Source organism: Passer montanus, unplaced genomic scaffold (genome assembly GCF_014805655.1).
Source record: "Passer montanus isolate IOZ18808 unplaced genomic scaffold, ASM1480565v1 scaffold96, whole genome shotgun sequence".
Classification (NCBI taxonomy): domain Eukaryota; kingdom Metazoa; phylum Chordata; class Aves; order Passeriformes; family Passeridae; genus Passer; species Passer montanus.
In genome coordinates this window covers 795,890-814,666 of record NW_024375034.1, presented here as the reverse complement: position 1 = coordinate 814,666, position 18,777 = coordinate 795,890, and the positions used below count along the sequence as shown (strand labels likewise).

Sequence of the window (18,777 nt, the reverse complement as noted above, 5' to 3'; positions counted from 1 at the left end):
GTCAGGAGGGACTTGCCTTCCTGTATCCACACCCACTCCTTTTATTCCTTTCTGGTTGTGCATTGACAAGGTTATCATCCTGGAGCCTGGCCAGATTTAGTGTGTGCTATCAGCCTTTTGACCTGAAAACTGGAGCAAGCTTTGACACAGTCTGGCTCCAGATTCCTCAGGGAAGTCACATTTGCCTGAGACAGTGGGTAAAACCTGCCTCACCAGTGGTTTTGGAGTTACACCAGAGAAAGGGACTACCTGAGAGCAGGGGGTTTGGGTTTGGCTGGTTTCACTGTTGTTTTTATTATGGGCAGGACTCTCAAGGCCAAACGTTACTGTGCTGAATCACCAATCTCAGGTCTGAGCAAAGGGTGAGATGCAAACAAAAGCTGTGGGTCTGCAAGGTCAGGAAGGGTGATTGAGGGGTGTTTTGTGCTTTGGAAACATAATACAAGGTGATACAGGCAGTAGAGGCTTTAATTGTGTTGCAAGTTGGACTCTGCTTTTGGAGGAAGAACCTTTGTCCAGGGAGCAGCTCTGAGAGCAGGACATGAGGACCACGAGCATCCCCCTGGGTGGGGCAAAGTGCAGCTGCCCTGCAGCTTCCTCAGCCAGACCTGGGCTGGAAGGAAGCAGCAAAATTGCCTCTGGTAGCGCTGAAAAGCTTTGGGTCTTTCTGGCATGGTTTGGTGCAGGGCTAGCCGTAGTTCAATTCTTTCTGCAGAGCTCCTAAAGCCCTGGGGCAAATGCTCTGCAGTCCATGACTCTTGGTGTCTTCAGGACAACCCCTGGCAATGAGTGAGGAAATGTGGAAGTTACTGATCCTTAATATGAACAAAACCACTGCTAGTTGTGCTGCTGGATGGTGCCAGGAGCAGATGCTGTAATGAACAATCTGCCAGGCTCTTTGCTGGAAAACTGCAGCCCTGTGCTGCACTGGGCTCAGGGGGAGAGAACACAATTACAGTGGACCCTTAGGCAGCCTCGCAGCGCCTTCCCACGGCCGCATTTCTGTCCCGGCTGTTTCAGTGGCTATGGCAGAGGTGTCTGGGATTTGGAGCAGCCAGTGTCTGGGATCTGCCTGATTCCCGATGGAGCAGCCAGGTCTATTTCCCCTGCGGGGCTGCTCCCGACCGAGCGGCCGAGCACTGAAAATCCAGAGCGAGCAGCTACAGAGAGTAAATAAAATCCTCAGGCTGCCTGAAAGAGGCTTTGTCCTCCCAGCACGGAGTCAGAAGGGCCCTTGCTCTGCCCCCACAGCAATGTTTGCATCCCACCAGCCAGGGCCCTTGCTGCCGGCACAAAACGCAGAGCGCACAACGAGCGCGGTCCTCTGAGAGGGACACGCTGCAAGAAAGGGTCTGAAAAACAACACAGCAAATAGACAACACAGCAAATCAACAACACAGCAAATCTGATCTTCCCTTTTCCCAAACCCGCAGCTGCAGCAGAATAGCTGTGCGGAGACACGGCGAGCATCAGGAGCCTAAACCCAAGGGTCGGTTTGTCTGCTGAGACAGACAAAAGATAACCGAGATCTGTTTGCCGAGGGAATTGAAAAGAAAAAAACAAAAAAAAAGAAAAAAAAAAAAGAAAAAAAAAGAAAAAAAAGGCGAGGAGGAGGAAAGAAGAGAAAGAGGAAAGCCGCGGCTCTCCAGGCGAGGGAATTGAAAAAAAAAAAAAAAAAAGAAAAAAAAAAAAAGAAAAAAAAAAGAAAAAAAAGGCGAGGAGGAGGAAAGAAGAGAAAGAGGAAAGCCGCGGCTCTCCAGGCGCTCCCGCGTTTCGCGGTCGGTGCGTGCCGCTCCCGGGGCCGCTCCCGGGCCGGAAGCGCGGGCGGGCCCGCCCGGCGGGGCGGCCCCGGGCCGGGAAGGGGCGGAGGGCGGCAGGTGCCGCGGGAGGATGGCGGCGGGCGACCCGGAGCAGGCGCGCTACTGCGGGCGGCTCTCGTACCTGTGCCTCAAGCTCAGCCTCATCACCTACTCCACCACCTTCTGGGTGAGCGGGGCCCGCCGCCCTGCTGCCGGGGCTGGCTGGGTGGTTCCGTGGGTGTTTTCGTGGGTGTTTTCGTGGGTGTCGCACCCCGGGCCGTGGGTGCAGCGCCCCGTCCTCGCCCAGGCACCGGCAGACCGGTTTCGGCGGATGGGTTGGAAGTTTGGCGGGTGGAGATGCTCAGGTGCGTGTCGGAGGTGGGCGAGCAGAGCCCTTGCCCTGCAGTGTCACTCCTCGGTGTGTTGCGGTGGGTTTGTCCTGTGTGAGCCCCGCAGGGTTTGGAGCTGCAGGTGGGTGGGTGTTGCTCTCCTTGTCCCAGGTGATGGGTGCGGGCTGTGACCGCTGAGTTCTGACATGTGGTGAATCCCCAGCAGGCACCCCCCGGGCTGGAAGGAGCCCTTGGGGCCCTTTGCAAGTGCTCTTTGTAATCTTTGGGATTTTTAAAGGTGCTTTTTTCAGGTCCTGGGATACTGAGGAGATGCTGGCTTCAGGTGGTGCTGATGTCAGAGGTGCTCAGGCAGGGATTTTTCTGCCTGGCTTTTTCACTTGAAACGCTGCTTCAGTTCTAGTTTGGCTGGTCTGGTTTTGTCTGCCAAGGTTTTTACCAGTTGGGAGCATAAGGCTTTTGCTTTGCTGCATGGGAGAAGAGGCTCAGATCCACCGGGGTTGATAGTGAGTGTCAGATTCACCCTGTGATTTAATGAACGAAGACTGAAATGCAAAGTGTTTGGGTGTAATTCAGGCTTTTTGGGATCTCGGATATCTTTTGTCTGTCTTAGCAGACAAACCAACCCTTGGGTTTAGGCTCCTGATGCTCCCTGTGTTCCTGCACAGCTGTGAGTTTGGGAAAAGGGAAAATCAGATTTTTTGCTGTGTTGTCTATTTGCTGTGTTGTTTTTCAGACCCTTTCTTGCAGCACGTCCTTCGCAGGGACCGTGCTCGTTGTGCGCTCTGCGTTTTGTGCCGGCAGCAAGGGCCCTGGCTGGTGGGATGCAAACATTGCTGTGGGGGCAGAGCAAGGGCCCTTCTGACTCCGTGCTGGGAGGACAAAGCCTCTTTCAGGCAGCCTGAGGATTTTATTTACTCTCTGTAGCTGCTCGCTCTGGATTTTCAATGCTCTGCCCTCGTTTATAAACGAGAGCTTCCATTTGTTGGCCGGGGAGATGGTTTGCTGGGGGAGGATGGGGGCTGGCAGGGGGGAGGGCAGGATGGGGGATGGCAGGGGGTTGTTTTGGGAAGGAAGGGTGGGGGATGACAGGGGGTTGCTTTGGGAAGGCAGGATGGGGGATGGCAGGAGATTTTTGGGCAGCATCCTGCGGGCGCCGGGGCCGCGCCGTGCCAGGCGTGTGGGCTTCGCCCGCGGGATTTTCTTTTGTTGCAGCTTAGCCAAGCAGATCTCATCGGCTGTAAATGTCAGTTCCCTTCTCAGCACTCTTCTTCTTGCTGAGTTTGGTGGTTTGTTTTTTTTGTTTTTAATCAGTGTGAATGGAAGCAAAGCTTGGCTTGCTTGAATGTTGGGTGGTTCGTGGTGTTCTGCTGCTGCTTGGGGCTTTGTCCCGCTGGATGCTGAGTTCATTCGGTTCCCTCCTTGCTCTTGCAGTTCCTCTGGTACCTTCTGAGTGGTGAAGTCCCAGGTTTGAGTCCCCAGGATGGATTTAAACCCTCAGGAACTAAATACCAGTCTTCTCCAAAGCAGAAAGGAAATTAAAGCATTGCTGGGTGGGTCGGGGTGGGGGGGATATTTGCTGCAGGCCTTGTGGTCTTCCCCTGTCTCCCAGGGCTGTTTTAAAAACTGGCTGTCACTGTAACTTTCCCAGACACCTCTGGAAAAGGTGAGTGGGGCTGGAATGTAATCTGGGGTGAATGGGGCTGTAATGTAATTTTCTTGCCCAGCTGAAACAAAATCCAGCATTTTAAACAGAAGGTGCTATTGTTGAGCTTTATTTAGGAGAAGGAACTGTAAATACAGGGTTAAAGCTTCTGCTAATAAATAAATTCTTCTGCTTTCTCTTGGGAAAGCAGCTTCTGTGTGTGTGTGTGTGTGTGTAAAAGCCCCAGAGAAATCCCCTGGTGTTTGCTGGTGGATGCTCAGTCGCTGTGAGTCAGGGCAGTTGATTTTTCCTGTGTACACAGCTGGAATTGCCAAGCTGGGAGCTGCTGTGGGGGATGCAGGATGCAAACAGCCCCCGTGCCCTGGCAGGGGTTGTGTTCCCACCCCCAGGCACGACAAAGGAGAGCACAGGCAGGAGAAGAGACTGGGCTGGGCTGGCTGCTGGCTTAGCACATCTGCTTGCATGAGGAAATGGTGTTGGTTTGACCGTGTTAAAGGTGGAAAAGAATTTTATTAAATGCTTAAGAAAATAGAAGAGGGTGTGGGAGCACAAGTGGAAGTGAAAAGGGATGGGGATATGTGTATATGAAGATGCTATATGCATTTATGTATCTTAAGTTCTTAAAGCAGGAAGTATCTTGTATTTTACTTACAGGCACCTTTTAGTTAAAACCCCCCTGAAATTTAATGCTTTGATAAGAAAACTTTGATGAGAAAAAAGATTTCAGTAAAAAGTTCTAGTCCTGAAACAACACTCTTCTGAAATTCTGATAATCCCTATAAAACTTTTAATACCTGTGGTTTACATCCAGTGTTTCTTTCTTTACTTTTTAAACAAGGGATCTGCCAGGCAAGAGTTATTGCTGTTAATGGCACTTCAGTGTTTGCAGGAGAATCTGGTTTTGGGGCTGCTCTCAATTTGTTCTAATTTCAAGTTGCTTTTTAAATAGCTTCAGTGTATTTCCTTTTTGTGGGTGAACCCTTCTGAGAATTTTCTCTTTCAATGACAAACTGGTGGTATTCCCTACATACTGTCCTTTGGTGTCATTATTCATTTCCATAGAAAATCAAGAACTTCCAGTAAGTTGCTATTTATTTTAAGATATCCCATAATTAAAAAAGTATTTCAGCTGTTTGGCTCATGAACTCGTAACTCACATCGTGTGTCCCTCTAGCCCTTTGTGATATTCTGTGTCATATCCAAAATTAAGAAGTGAGATTAAAAATTAAGAAGTGTAATTAAGAAGCCCTGGTGTGCAGAGAGCAGACTCGTGTTTCCTGTGGAAATGTCAGGTCAGGAAAGGGGGGTGTTGTGTATCAGGTTGCCAGAATGATTGATTTGGGTCTGGTCTCTTCCCTGCTGATGTGTCTGGCTGTTGGAGTCGGCAGCAAAGTTTTTCCACTGCAATTTTTGTAATTAAGTATTGTGGGCTATTTTTAATTTTAATTAATTCAGCGTAATTCAAAGTGATTTGCAGCACACCATAGTTTTAATATCAAATTATTTAGACTTAACTAATTATTTTGACTGAAATAACTTTACCTTGTTAAATGAAATATGTCCCATCCTATTTCACTTGTCAGCTTTATCTGGTAGTTGCTCAAGGAAGTGATATAATTTCAAACTTGGTTGTTTGTTTTTTTCTTTTAGTTTTTAATCTGGTGCCTTTCTCCTGCTGGCAGCAGGAGTGGAGGTATAGGAATTATCTGACTGTATTTACTGAGCCCAAATACAGCAGGAGTTGATATGAAGGGACAGGTAGGCTGTTTGCAGACCAGCCTGGGTTATGTTAGAGGCACACATATATTTCTGTGTATTGGTACACACAGAGGGAAGGACAGACAGACACACAGAGGAGGGCCATTAATGCCATGGCAGTTGCTCATATATGTAATGTATGTGATCTCAGATGGGTAATAAATTACATTTCAGCCAGTGATGTATGTTTTGATTAGTTTAACTTCCAGAATGCTAAAACATGATGAAATATATTTTTGAAGTGAACAGGCTTCATATTTTTTTCCAACTCAGCTCTTTTCCTGCTTTAGTCTTTGAGGGTTTTTTTAATTTTTTGTTTTATCCAAACTTCTGCTTTGGATGTTTCATTGTTTATAATGAATCCTGAAGTGAGCAGTGACAGGTTCCTGTGTACTCACAGCCTGTCATCTCCGTGTTTACTGGCAGAAACAATAACTTGTTATTTGTGTTAAATAATCTGTTTTTCTTCCAGGTGATTGGAGCCCTCGTCCTCGCCGTTGGGATTTATGCAGAAATTGAAAGACAGAAGTACAAAACTCTAGAAAGTGCCTTTCTAGCCCCAGCAATTATTTTAATACTTTTGGGCATTGTAATGTTCCTGGTATCCTTTGTGGGTGTACTGGCTTCTCTGAGAGACAATTTATGCCTTCTGCAAGCAGTAAGTGTTGGAATTCTTATTCCTAGTTTCTAAGGCTTGTTGCTTTTGCTTTCCACTGTCCTCTGAATTCACATCCAGAACCATGTCTGCACTGAAAAATATTTTAACGGGGTTACTTTTAAAAAAGTTTCAATTAAACCTGAATTTAGTGGCTCGCTCCCTCAGGGAGCAGCAGCACTGGGTCTTGCCAGCGACAGGACCAGTGAGGCTCTGAGCCCAGTGCTGGGGAGAGGAGCTTCCCAGCAGTTCAGGTGGTGTGGAAAATAAGCAGGAATATGAGTTATTATCAGCAGTGTGTTTCTTGTGCAGACTCAGCTGCTGACGTGCTGGTTGATGCTGGGTTTCAGCCCAGAGGAAGCAGCTCCAGGGAGCAGCCCTGGCTCAGTGGCCAGGCTCTGTCTGTCCTCCCTGGGCAGTGCAGTGCAGAGGGGAGATGGAGAAATGTGTGTTCAGAGCCAGACCTGGAGCTTGGCCTTTGGGAGAAGGGCCCTGAGGGTGACATGAAAGGCACAAGGTTTTTGCCCCCAGTGTCTCTGAAAAGGTGAATTTTAAGGAAAATTCCTGTGGTTGCAGATGGAAGCTGCATGTGTGACTAATTAAAATTAAAGTGTGCAAACTTCATTTCCACCTGCACAGAATCACACAGAGTTTGGGCTGGAGGGGACCTTTAAAGGCCACCTGGTGTGACCCCCTTGCCATGAGCAGGGTCACCTTCCACCAGATTGCTCAAAACCCAGCCCAGCCTTGTCACATCAGTGCAGTCTAAAAAAATGCTAAATTCATGGTTTGTTATGGAGAGCAAGACCAGAAATGGTCTTGGATTTTGAAATTGTACTGGAATTTCACTGAGAGCCCCTCCTCAGGCTTCTTCCCCGAGTGTGGTGGGGTGTCAGATGCCAGGAGCATTTTCTGTTCCCATCCTGGTAGCAAACCCAGCTGGGTTTGGAACAAAGCAAGTCCCTGATGCCAGCTTCCCAGGCTGATTCCAGATTGAGCAGGAGAAAAGATACCTGTCTGGTGAATTCCTGACACTGAGCACACAGAAGTTAAAGCAGCTCTCAGGGGAGAGCATTACGGATTATTTTCAGACAAGGGATGTTAAAACTTCGCTCCTGATGAGGTTCATTGTTACACAGCAGACCTAAATTCACTCAACACCCGTCTTTTATGCCTGAAGGGTTGAAAAAAAACATTTCATGTACTGGCATGCAGCAGCTCTCTCACAGTGCAATGGATTTTTTCACGTTTTTCACATTTTGCACAGGCTTTGCTGGGCAGTCATGGGTGCACACGTGTTTGTGTGTGAGTGCACTTGTGAGCACGTGTATATACACAGGCAAATAAATGTGGGAAGCAACACGTTAAAAGCTACTAAGCCTGGAATTTTGCTTTGATTTAGCACTGGCAGTGTAGAAGAAGGTGGTTTGGATTGTCTTAAGGTGTGCTGCTTTACCCACTAATTGAAAGCTAACGGGTAAGTACTGGCTTTGTAGCAAGCATAAAACCTGTGGTGTGGTTTGAAGCAGCCCATCAATGTGCTTCTCTGGGGTGCTTGGTGTGGAAAGGAGTGTCTTGGCAGGATAATTTCATCTAATGGTTTTGAGTCCGTTCAGAGCAGAAAAGTAATGTTCTTGCCAACTGGGCAAAACCCAGAATAATTTAAGTGAGGAAAAAAGGCTTTCTCGTGACATTGGCAGTTCCATAATTTTATATTTTCCTTTAAAATGCCACGCTGAAAGCCAAGTCTGTTGGCAATTGAATGCTAGCCTTAAAGGAACTAATTGAAAGAGTAATTGGTGCTGTGTCTAATGAGTCATTTGCACTTGTTTCCCTGCAGTTCATGTACATCCTTGGTATCTGCCTGCTGATCGAGCTGACAGGGGGAGTGGTGGCCCTGATCTTCAGGAACCAGGTGAGCTGCTTGCTCCAGGTGTTGGCAGGGTTGAGCTCTGCTAAATGACAGCTGCTCACGCTGAGCACTCCTTGACAGGGCTCTGCAGACAGATCCAGGCTTTTCAGGGCTCAGCCATGGGGCTTGCCACCCTTCTGGAGGTGAATTCCAGGTTAAGGAGCTTGGGGGAAATCTGGTGGCTACAAATGTGCAATGCAGGCAAAATGAGTTTCCAGCTCTTGGTGGATGACAAAATGCTTTCTTCTGTTTTGCCATCTGGGTCTGACTGCTGATTTGGGACGTTTCCAGGCAGATTTGGAGGCTGTTGTTTTTTAATGGCCCAAATGTTTTGCCTCAGTTAAAGGACAGCTCTTCCCTGCCCACATCCATAAGCAACATAATAAATTTATGTAGGAGACTCCATCACTGACAAGCATCCTATAACTGTATTAAACCCTTGATTTTTTCTGCACAGAAAGCAGCAGACTATTTTATTCAGTTAGAAATGCTTTAAAACAAAAATGTATTCACTATGGCAAGTACTGGATGCCTATGCTTTGATTTATAGCAGGAGAGCTACACTTAGGGACAGCTTTCTTCCCTTATTTTTCGAGGTTAGTGGAGAAGTTTGGGTTGGTGTGGGGAGAACAAGAATGTATTTATGGAAGCTTAGTGTAGTAGCCTCTCTTTGAGGCCTGTTTGTTTTGCATGTGATGTGCATTTTGCCCACTTCTTTCTCTACTTCCTTTTCAAACCTCTAGAGTCTAAATGAGGTTGGACCAGTTAGGAGGGTTCTGTATTATTTCTCATCACTGATATGATAATCCTTTTTGTTCTGGTTAGTTATGGGTGTTGCAGTTTGTAATACTGAGGAGATGAGTGGGTGTATTTCAGGTTTTCTGACGTGTAAGGCTTTAACTTTGTCCATTTCAGCAGCTGGATTGAAAGGAAAGTTGTTACATTCTGGTAGTGATTAGTCCCTGGTTTTGCTGTTTGCTGTGCTGAGATTGTGCTGGATCTTGAAAACTAAATACTCTTTTTTTTTTCCCTTTTCTCTCATCTTCTGAACTTTAAAAAGACTTTGTTGATTTAATTTTAGTATGCCATGCTGAGGAGACACCATTTTATTTCCGCTGTCGCCACACTGCCACATTTCTCAAAACAACCCCTGTAAAACATACAAACACACCTTTTTTTCCACTCCATGTGGAGTAAAGCCCTCTATCTGGCAATTATGGACTCTTTGGAAAATCAAATTAATGGAAAATGCGTGGAAAATGAAATTCCTGGACGGTGGTGACGCAGTCAAGTCTTGTTGCTCGGGGTGTGGTGCAGCCCATGGTGCCAAGATGCAGCAGCCAGCCCCACTGCTCTGTCACCCAGGAGATGTGGGGGTCCCCAGGGACAGAGATCCTGGGATATCCATGTCCCAGGGCTGATGCTGAGAGGTGTCTCACTGCTGGAACTTGCCAGCCCAAAGCCAGCAGTGAGGCTGCTTCCCTAGAGGAGAGCAGATGATTGGTCCCTGTGCTAAAATTTGTTTGTAACAAGTGTTTTGGTTTTTTTCTTTAAAAAAAAAAGGAAAAAAAGCCTTTTCTTTTGTGCTCGTCAGTTACACTTATCACTTTAATCTGCTTTTCTAATTCTGTTCCAGCCCATGTGCCCATTGTGCAACCCATGAATCTTGTTTTCCTTCTGCTTTCTAGACAATCAAATTTTTGAATGATAACATTAGAAGAGGAATTGAGAATTACTATGACGATTTAGACTTCAAGAACATCATGGATTCTGTTCAAAAGCAGGTTTGTTGTTTTTTGGTTTTTTTTTCCCTTGGACTAACTCAGCAACAGCTTTGAGTTTTTCCAGTGGTGTGACAATCAAGCTGGTACTCATGAGGGGGATGAGATCTTGTGTGTCATCTCTTATGGTGTTGCTGCTGAGGTCAGGGCTCATCCAGCACTCCAGCTGGCATTTAAAACCCTCTTTTAAATGCAGAGAGAGAGGGCCAAAATGCAGCTTTTGCCTTGGCAGGTGCAATTCAAATGCTCGAGGTCAGATCCTACAGAGCTGTGGGTTTCTAGTGGCCCCACAGCTGGATTGGGATGAATTCAGCCTGAATTGCAGCCATGATCCTACAGAGCTGTGGGTTTCTAGTGGCCCCACAGCTGGATTGGGATGAATTCAGCCTGAATTGCAGCCATGATCCTACAGAGCTGTGGGTTTTTTGTGGTCCCAGAGCTGGACTGAGGTGAATTCAGCCTGAATTGCAGCCATGATCCTACAGAGCTGTGGGTTTATAGTGGCCTCAGAGTTGTAGTGAGGTGAATTCAGCCTGAATTCCAGCCATGATGCTACAGAGCTGTGGGTTTCTAGTGGCCCCACAGCTGGACTGGGATGAATTCAGCCTGAATTCCAGCCATGGCCTGGCACTCATTGCTTCTGCTGGCTGGTGCAGGAGGTTGAGGAGCATCTTGCTAACAGGAGGCATTGGATAAAGAGAAAAAATAGAGGTGGCATTTAGGCTGCCACATCTTGGGCCCTTGTGTGGCTGCTCCAGGGCATGCACAGAGTCTTTAACAAGGTGGTTATTGGAGGGAAATAGCACTGGAAGAATATCTACCTGTAATTAAAATTCAGAAACTGTGGTGAGCCCAGCTGGGCATTACTTAATGGCATGTGGAGTTGACTCACAGCCTTTTTTTTTTTTTTTTTAAATAAGGCTGATCTGTTGAAATGTTTATTGGGTTATTGAAGAGTTCTGCCATGCAGCTCAGAGGCTGTGGAAGAAGCAAAAAGTGTTCAGCAATGTGATGTCAGGGCCTATGTGATGTCTGTGACCATGCCAAGTAATGGTTATTAAAAAAATTGACTTAGGAAGTGATCCATATATTCTAGGACATCGTTATGGAGATGGCAGCCTGCTTTGAAAAACAAAGTTAGCATGGAAAGTCTGTCAGAAGCAGACCATCCTGAGGAAATTCTGTCATTAGACTTCATAATGCTTTAAATTTTCCATGCACTGCCCAGAACTCTGGCTACATACACATTAGGGATTAAATGAGCTCCTCCTTTCCTCTTCGTTTAAATTATAAAGGGAATATTTATATTAAGTCAGTGTAAACTCAGAGTATTTGTTTGCCAGCTTTCAGTTCTTCTAAATTACACCCACAATGTTTTGGTGAGGTTTATTTATGCCTTAGAGCAACGTTTTTGTTTTTTAGATCCAGTTGGAAATGTGGTTGTAACCCTTAAAACAACTGCAGAGGTAGATTACAGGTCAGGATAGAGTCAGTGTGAAAGCACTGCTTAATGATGTCCAGAGCTGGAAAGATAATTTTTCAGCTCAGAAAAGATGGGAGGTGGAACTTGGCACTGAATACTTTGCTCTGGCACCCTGGGTTACAGTTCAGTGGGTGACAGAGGAGTATTACCTTTATCTTTAATTCTTTTTAGTTGTATTTATCATGTACATTCATACATGCCGTGCTGATAAAATGACAGAATTTTTTTGGTAGCTCAGACTTTTTAAAATTGTTTTATTCTTTCTTTGTTTTCTACTTATTCAAAGAGTTTAAGGAACAAATTTCCTTTTCCTTTTAGAGTCATAGAACCATTTTGGTTGGAGAAGACCTTAAAGATCATTGAGTTTTGTGTCTTTTTTATTATTTTTTTTTTCTCTCCAGTTCAAGTGCTGTGGTGGGGAAGATTATAGAGATTGGTCCCAGAACGTGTACCACAACTGTGCAGCTCCAGGACCTCTGGCTTGTGGGGTGCCCTACACTTGCTGCATCAGGAATAAGGTAAGTCCTGGCATCACTGGTGCTCACTCAAAAACCTGATTTTAGGAAGTCTGGGGTAAGAAGTGAAGGAAAATAGGTCCTTTCCTTCCCTAATGTGTAGATCTGTGGGTCTTGACAGCTTGAGAGGGAGGAAATAAAGGATGAGGTGTGTTGGCTGTGGTCCATTTTACTGGCCCACTTCCCAGCCCCAGAAGGGATGTTGGGAGCTCCACTGATCTCGTGCTCACCCGAACCAGAGCTGCTTAAAACTCAGTTTTGCTGCTGTTTTCCCCAGGGTGTGCTGCTCCAGCTTTGCCAGGACGCCTGGGACCTGATGGTTTCTGTGGGTGGGGGTCAGAGTGGTGTGTTCCACTGCTGTGTGAATTAAAAAGCACACCTTGTCATCCCCAGAATAATCCAAAAATGTGACCTCAGGGTGAGGGCATGCTTGTGGGCACAGGTCTGCCCCAGCCTATCCTTGAAAACTGTAAAATCCTGGAAGGACTGGAGTCTGAAGCAGTTTCTCAGTCTGTGATGAACTGGTCCTAACTGGACCTAACAGCACTGGGAGCAGGCATTGCTTTAAATGCAAATATGTTTTAATTAATTCTGTAATGCACTGCTCTTCATTTGAGGGATGCATGTAATGCTGAATTTGATAAAGAGCTATTCCTCAACTCCTCCAGTACAGGCAGTCCCTGCCTCACTGGGGTTTGGTCTCCAGTCTGATCCTGAGATAAAGAAATTGGCTGTGTGTAAGGGCAGAGCTCGTGGTGGATATCCTGCTGCTGCCTGGTTGGGGCTGCCCTTCCAACATCTGCCTTGAGCATGGCTGTTTAATTAATTAAAATTTTAAAAAAAAGGGAAAATAGATGCATCAGTTGTGTCAGTAATCCTGCTAGGTGTTGCTGAGAAATGTGTATCACAGGAGGGTGTTTGTTACCTGTGCACACACGTTTTTCCTGTGTGGGAATGGGTCTGTTTAAACCTGTGATGAGCTTTGATTTATTCTCAGAAACCAAAGGTGAGCAGCCATGCTTTGGGTCTTAGCTGTTTGAGAGTAAGAACCTGCAGCTGGATGGAGCAGAACAACTCGGGATTTTGCCTTCAGGAAAGGGAAGGCACTGGAATAAAAACTTCTCCAGGGAAAAACAGGGAGTGTATTCACAGACAGCTGGGGAAGGGAGGATTAGGCTGCTTGTATCCCATGAAGTGTTAAGCTCAGGGGAGTTAAAGGAGGGCAGGGAGAAGCCCCAGCTGGGAGTGTGGCTCCTGCAGTGGTGGGGCTGGTGGCTCTGAGCAGGAGATGCTGCTGCTGAGCCGTGTGTGGTGCAGCACAGGAGCACCAGCACCAGGGCTGTGCACGGCTGCCTCGGGAAAAAACAACCAGGAGATGCATCAATCTTACTGTGTTTGACAAATCCTTCCAAATACAGGCTGGTTTCTGTCCTGGAGAGCTGCAGATATGGTTTGTGATTACTCATTGGCTTTGTAGTCATGGAAAACTCCAGCTAATGTTGGTGCCTGGATTCTGATCCTCTGTAAAAGCCTTCTGCTAACACCAGCCAGCTCGTACTGGGGGGGCTCTGAAGGAGCTGTGTTCATGTCAAATCATTTATTAAAGACTTACACTAGTGGAGCAGATAGAAATTAGTCCCAAATGCCTACAATCCTCTGTTTCCAATGCATTTATCTCCCCTGCTCATGCCACAACGTCCTGTTAGCAAATTCTGTGTTTGAGGTTAAAGGATGGGACTGCCCTCCTTGTGGTCATATATTTTGGGAGTGACCACGTGTCAGTCAGTCAGGCTTTAGCCATTCTGGGAACATGAAATCACTCACAGCCAACACAACACGCTGGTGGCTCATGCTGGGATTGACCTCCAAGTGGATTTATTACCTGTGGCTGGCAGATGGGTACCCCACACAGTTTCCCAACAGCCCTGTGGAATGGTCCAAGCTTTTTCTTCTAGGAATGTGCTGAGCCTTGTTTGTCAGACAGTTGTGTGTTCAAGGTGAGAGCACAGCTTTTGCGGGGCTTAAAAATTTCTTGTTTTCCTCCATGTCTTTGGCTTTGTTTTCTGCCTCTTTTGATGCCAGTGGGTTTTTACATTGAATGATTTTCATTTGCATGATTTTCAGGTCAGCATTTTCAGGTTGGCTTTTCCAGGCTTTCCAGGTAGAACCTTGGAACCCACAGAAGGCATTATATGGCTACAGAAAATGTAGAAAATTACTAAATCTGTGGTGAATGCAAGCACTCAGTCTCTTTTGAATATATGAGTTTTATATTAATGTGTATAATGGTATTGCATGAATATTGTAATGAATTTAAGTGTTGTAAACAGCATTCATAGTATTGGAAGTTATTTGAAACTGAAGATATTTCTGAGCTTAAATTTGTCATCATCTTGGCACGAAGGCCATGTTAACCCCTGGTTTTAGTAATAAGGTGAGTTAAGTTATTAAGGCTTTAAAAGGAAATCCAGCTGTTCATTCTGTGGAAACAGCTGTGTCCCACAGCTCTGTCACAGCTCACATTGGTTGCTGTTGCCACCCTGCTTTTGTTGGATAGGAATGGCTCAAATGTCTCATGACACACTGACAATACTCATTGCTCTAAAATCCTGTGGAGCTCTAACTAAATCTGACACTGGGGCTGCTGGGATAAACTGCTGTTGGGCTGGGAAATAACCCTGTCATTGCTTTTACTCTGGGTGAGCACAGAGTAAAAATAATATTTCTGTGATTTTAGTGTCCTGCTGCAGTTCATGTTTGTTGTTTTCTTTTCAGACAGACATTATCAACACTATGTGTGGATACAAAACCATTGACCAAGAGGTAATGTAGCCAGTGCCCACCCTGGCATGGCAGAGAGTTGTGCTTCTTTTTTGTCTCTGTTATAAAAGTGTTTTTTGTGTGCTTTAATCTGCCAGGCAGTTAAAGTGGCAATTAAAATGTTGGTTGTTTTTTTTTTCCCCTGGAATAATTTCCATATATGGGAAAAAAACTCATCTTGTTTGATTTTTGTGTCTTCCCTTCTTTTCATTTCCTTCGATCCTGTTTGTTGACAACTTCCCCATGCTAATTGCACAATTAATGCACAAAAAGCTGCTTTCAAAATTTGAAGCAGTGACTTGAGTTGGGGAAAGCTTTTAGTACTTAAAAGCCACAGTTTCTTACTGAGTAAAATTGGCTTTAATGAAAGCCATATGGGAAAAAACTCATCTTGTTTGATTTTTGTGTCTTCCCTTCTTTTCATTTCCTTCGATACTGTTTGTTGACAACTTCCCCATGCTAATTGCACAATTAATGCACAAAAAGCTGCTTTCAAAATTTGAAGCAGTGACTTGAGTTGGGGAAAGCTTTTAGTACTTAAAAGCCACAGTTTCTTACTGAGTAAAATTGGCATTGATGAAAGCCACCTACCTTAGCTGTTTTTAAGTATTTTATATCCCAGGAGTGGGTGTTTTATTTTTAAGCCTGTGGTAGCACACCTGGAGGAGCAGTGGGACCTCCCTGGTTGTGTGGCTGCCTTCTCCTCCCTCCAGGAGTGGGATGGAGCCTCCTCCTTCAGCCTGGCCTTTTGGGAGCAGCCCCAGTGACTCCAGAGGAGCCTGCCAGCTCAGGGCAGTAATTGCAGAGTGATTAAGAAGGGGAACCGGTAATTGGATCTGCCCTGAGTTCTCCACTCCTGGCCTTGGAGTGCTGGGAGGAGGCAGGGTGGGGGGCTGGTCTGGAAAAGCTCCTCTCCCCAGCTCCTTTGAGGCACTTGGAGCACAATGCCAGCCTGGGTTGTTGGTTTTTGGGATTACGGGTTATCTCTATGTACAACTTGTCTCCATTCAGGTTCACTGATTTGTGGCTTAATCACCTGAAGGCTGCAGCAGGCTCTGACACGGAGCACTTCAGCTTATGCTTAACTTCACCCCATTCATCTGCTCAGGACCCTCTGCAGCCTCAAGTGCTTTTATATTATGGGTTGGGGTCAGGGAGCAGCACAGCTTGCAGGACTGAATCCGAAATCCTCTTGTTCCTGTCCTTTTTGGGGTCTTTTTGCAAAGCACTTGGTCCACAATTTGTGTTTTTCCACTGCTGTATTTTCAGCTTGGGAGCAGAGATGAAAGCTAAAGAGAGACTTCTCTGCTTTCCAAGTGGTCTTAAATGAGAATGGGGTGCATTTCTTGTTGAGAAATAGCTGCAACAAACAGGTTTAGGACAATGAAATAACTTATTTGGGTGTAGAATGACTTGTAAAAAATAGAGTAATTTGTTGAGGTGTGGAGCAGCTTAACAAGAGGTGGAAGAGTTACTGATGAGGTTTGTTAAACTCAGTGGGTTTAAAGAGGTGGGAAGGCAAACCACATCTGCCTCCCTGATTTTTGAGGTGCCACGTGTGTCTCACAGCAGTGGAGCTGCCTGTTGAACCCTTCCTCTGCTGTTTTGCAGCGCTTGAGCGTTCAGCACGTTATCTACGTCCGAGGGTGCACCAATGCTGTGCTCATTTGGTTTTTGGACAACTACAGCATCATGGCTGGTGTGCTGCTTGGCATACTGCTGCCCCAGGTAAGAGAGCATTCACTGTGAGGGGGAACATCTGGTTTGTCGGCATGTGAAATCCCACTGGGCCATAATCATGGTTTTCTTTTTGGATTTAATGTGACTGGTAAGCTGGGGTGGCATTCTGGCATTTGAATCAAAGATCTCATTTGCCAATATGTGTAATCGTGGTTTTCTTTTTGGATTTAATGTGACTGGTAAGCTGGGGTGGTATTCTGGCATTTTAATAAAACATCTCTTTTGCCAGTATGTGAAATCCCATTGGACCATAATCATGATTTTCTTTCCGAATTGAATGTGACTGGTAAGCTAAGGTGGCATTTGAATCAAAGATCTCATTTGCCAGTATGTGTAATCATGGTTTTCTTTTTGGATTGAATGGAACTGGTAAGCTGGGGTGGCATTCTTTAGTGGCATCACTGTTGCAGGGTTTGGTGGGGCAGTTTGCTCTTGCTTGGGGTTTTGTGTTGAGTCCTCCTGAAGCCCCAGTGAGGCAGGCTGCCTGTGCTGCCCGCTGGGGCTGCCCTTGCCCGTTGCCTTGGCAGTTCCTGGGCGTGCTGCTGACGCTGCTCTACGTGACCCGGGTGGAGGACATCATCTCGGAGCACAAGCTGGGCCAGAGCCTCTTCGGGGACGCGCGCCGCGGCGCTGAGCCAGACTTCTCGGCGGCCGGCTGCTGCATGTGCTACCCGGGCTGAGCCTGCAGCCCAAGCCCTGCCAGGCCAGGCCATCCCAGCTGCTCTGGGGCTGCTGCAGACCCGGGGGGTGCTGAAGCAGCCAGCAGCCGGCGGTGGGTGCGAGCCAGGATGCACCGAAGGCGCCCCACGCGGGGCTGCGGGACATTAAATTGCTCCTGAGTGATTGCTGGGAGATAACACAGCCACAAAAAAACTGGAGAAGATCCGATCTCCATTCCTAGGAAGTGTCTTCGCGTCTCTGGATGTGGTATTTAAGTGTTTGTGCTTCTCCAGCTGTATTTTCCTACTCTTTCCAGAGAGATTTCTTACTGATCCACATGGTGAATATGAAGCCTGTGTTTAACAGTGGGGTTTTTTATGCTAATCATGATGAATTTACTGACAATAATGGATGTGATGCTGATCGCTTTCATTGCTCAGTCTTCTGTGCCTTTCAATAACGGGGCAAATGCCAGTGTCAAATCAGTCAGGTAATGCTCAATCTATTTTTTAATGCAGTTTATTACTGTGTGGCTTTTGTATGAACTTACAGGATGTTTAAGTCTTGGATGTACTGTATTTTTCCCCTTTAGTAAATTAACTAGGTGATTTATGACTTTATATTTTTTTGGAGTTCTGTATGTCAAGATGTTTCTAAAATTTACTGTCGAAATAAAACCAATGAGTCGTTTTTTTCTTAAAAAACCCAAAAAATACATGGGTTTTCTTTCATTATTTTTATTTTCTTATATAAGTTAAGGCTGTCCCTCAAATGCTGTATCAAAAGGTAGAAGTAGCAGGAGCTGTGATTCTGTGCTGCCTGCCTGTGGTTTTGGAGAGTCACTGAACATCTGTGCCTCCCTTGCTTCTCTTAGTCCACCATGAGCTCTGGGGTTTTTGTTGGTGTTCCTTTGTCCTGAGCATTTCTGTGCAGTCTCTGCAGCCCCAGACAGGCCTGCAGGCAAAATGCAAAACCTAATTATCATTAATATTTCAATTAAACCAAAGTCAGGATGAGAATAAAGCAGGTTTATATCCTGAATATAAATCTCTTCTTTTCCAAACACTCCACTAAGAAAAACAGGGCACCATCTGATATTATTCTCTCCTTGCTGCTTTTAAGAAAAAATTCTTGTCCTGGACATTTTTTTCCTGCTTTCTTCAAAACTCAGCATTTGCTGCTTAACTCTCTGCCTTCACCAAGAATTTCTGAGCAAACTTTGTGTGTTTCCAAGAGCTGAAAAAGGACTCCTGCAGTTCTTGGGTGCTGCTGATGGTTTCTAGGGACAGAGATCCCAGTGCAGCAGGGGCAGTGGGAGGTCCACAGCACGCTCTAGCGTTGGGCCCTGCACATGGCCACTGCTTAGATATTTAATTGCTCCTTTTCACCCAAATTCTCCTGCTCTCTGTCTTGAATAACGCGTTCTGGTAAGTAAAGAAGCAAGGTGTGTTTGAAGGGTGGGTTTGTGTACAAGGAGAGGGAGGATGGAGCTGACTGCTGGGGAAGGATGGGAAAATGAAAGCTGGAGTTGGTTTGTAGCAGGGAATGGGCTGGGAAGGTGGGAATGACAAAGGCAGTTCTCCTTTGGTGACAAAAGTAAATTGATTTTTAAAAATAAACGTAAATGTGGGGGTGGTGTGA

General features: G+C 46.0%; 1 protein-coding gene across 5 annotated transcripts; it reads left to right on the top strand.

Annotated features, from left to right (window-relative positions):
- The first annotated feature begins 1,741 nt into the window (after positions 1–1,741).
- On the top strand, positions 1,742–18,089 carry TSPAN15 (tetraspanin 15). Of its 5 annotated transcripts, XM_039696171.1 has the most exons (9): positions 1,742–1,986; positions 6,043–6,228; positions 8,066–8,140; positions 9,826–9,921; positions 11,803–11,919; positions 14,692–14,739; positions 16,348–16,464; positions 16,706–16,762; positions 17,004–17,139. In XM_039696171.1, the coding sequence occupies exons 1-8, from the start codon at positions 1,891–1,893 to the stop codon at positions 16,751–16,753; spliced, it is 783 nt and encodes a 260-aa protein (XP_039552105.1). In that variant the 5' UTR covers positions 1,742–1,890; the 3' UTR covers positions 16,754–16,762; positions 17,004–17,139. The 5 variants fall into 5 exon arrangements, with proteins under 5 accessions (XP_039552105.1, XP_039552104.1, XP_039552099.1 ...); XM_039696170.1 differs by having other exon boundaries at positions 16,706–17,140; XM_039696165.1 differs by lacking the exon at positions 16,706–16,762 and having other exon boundaries at positions 1,765–1,986; positions 17,004–18,085.
- The last annotated feature ends 688 nt before the right edge of the window (positions 18,090–18,777 follow it).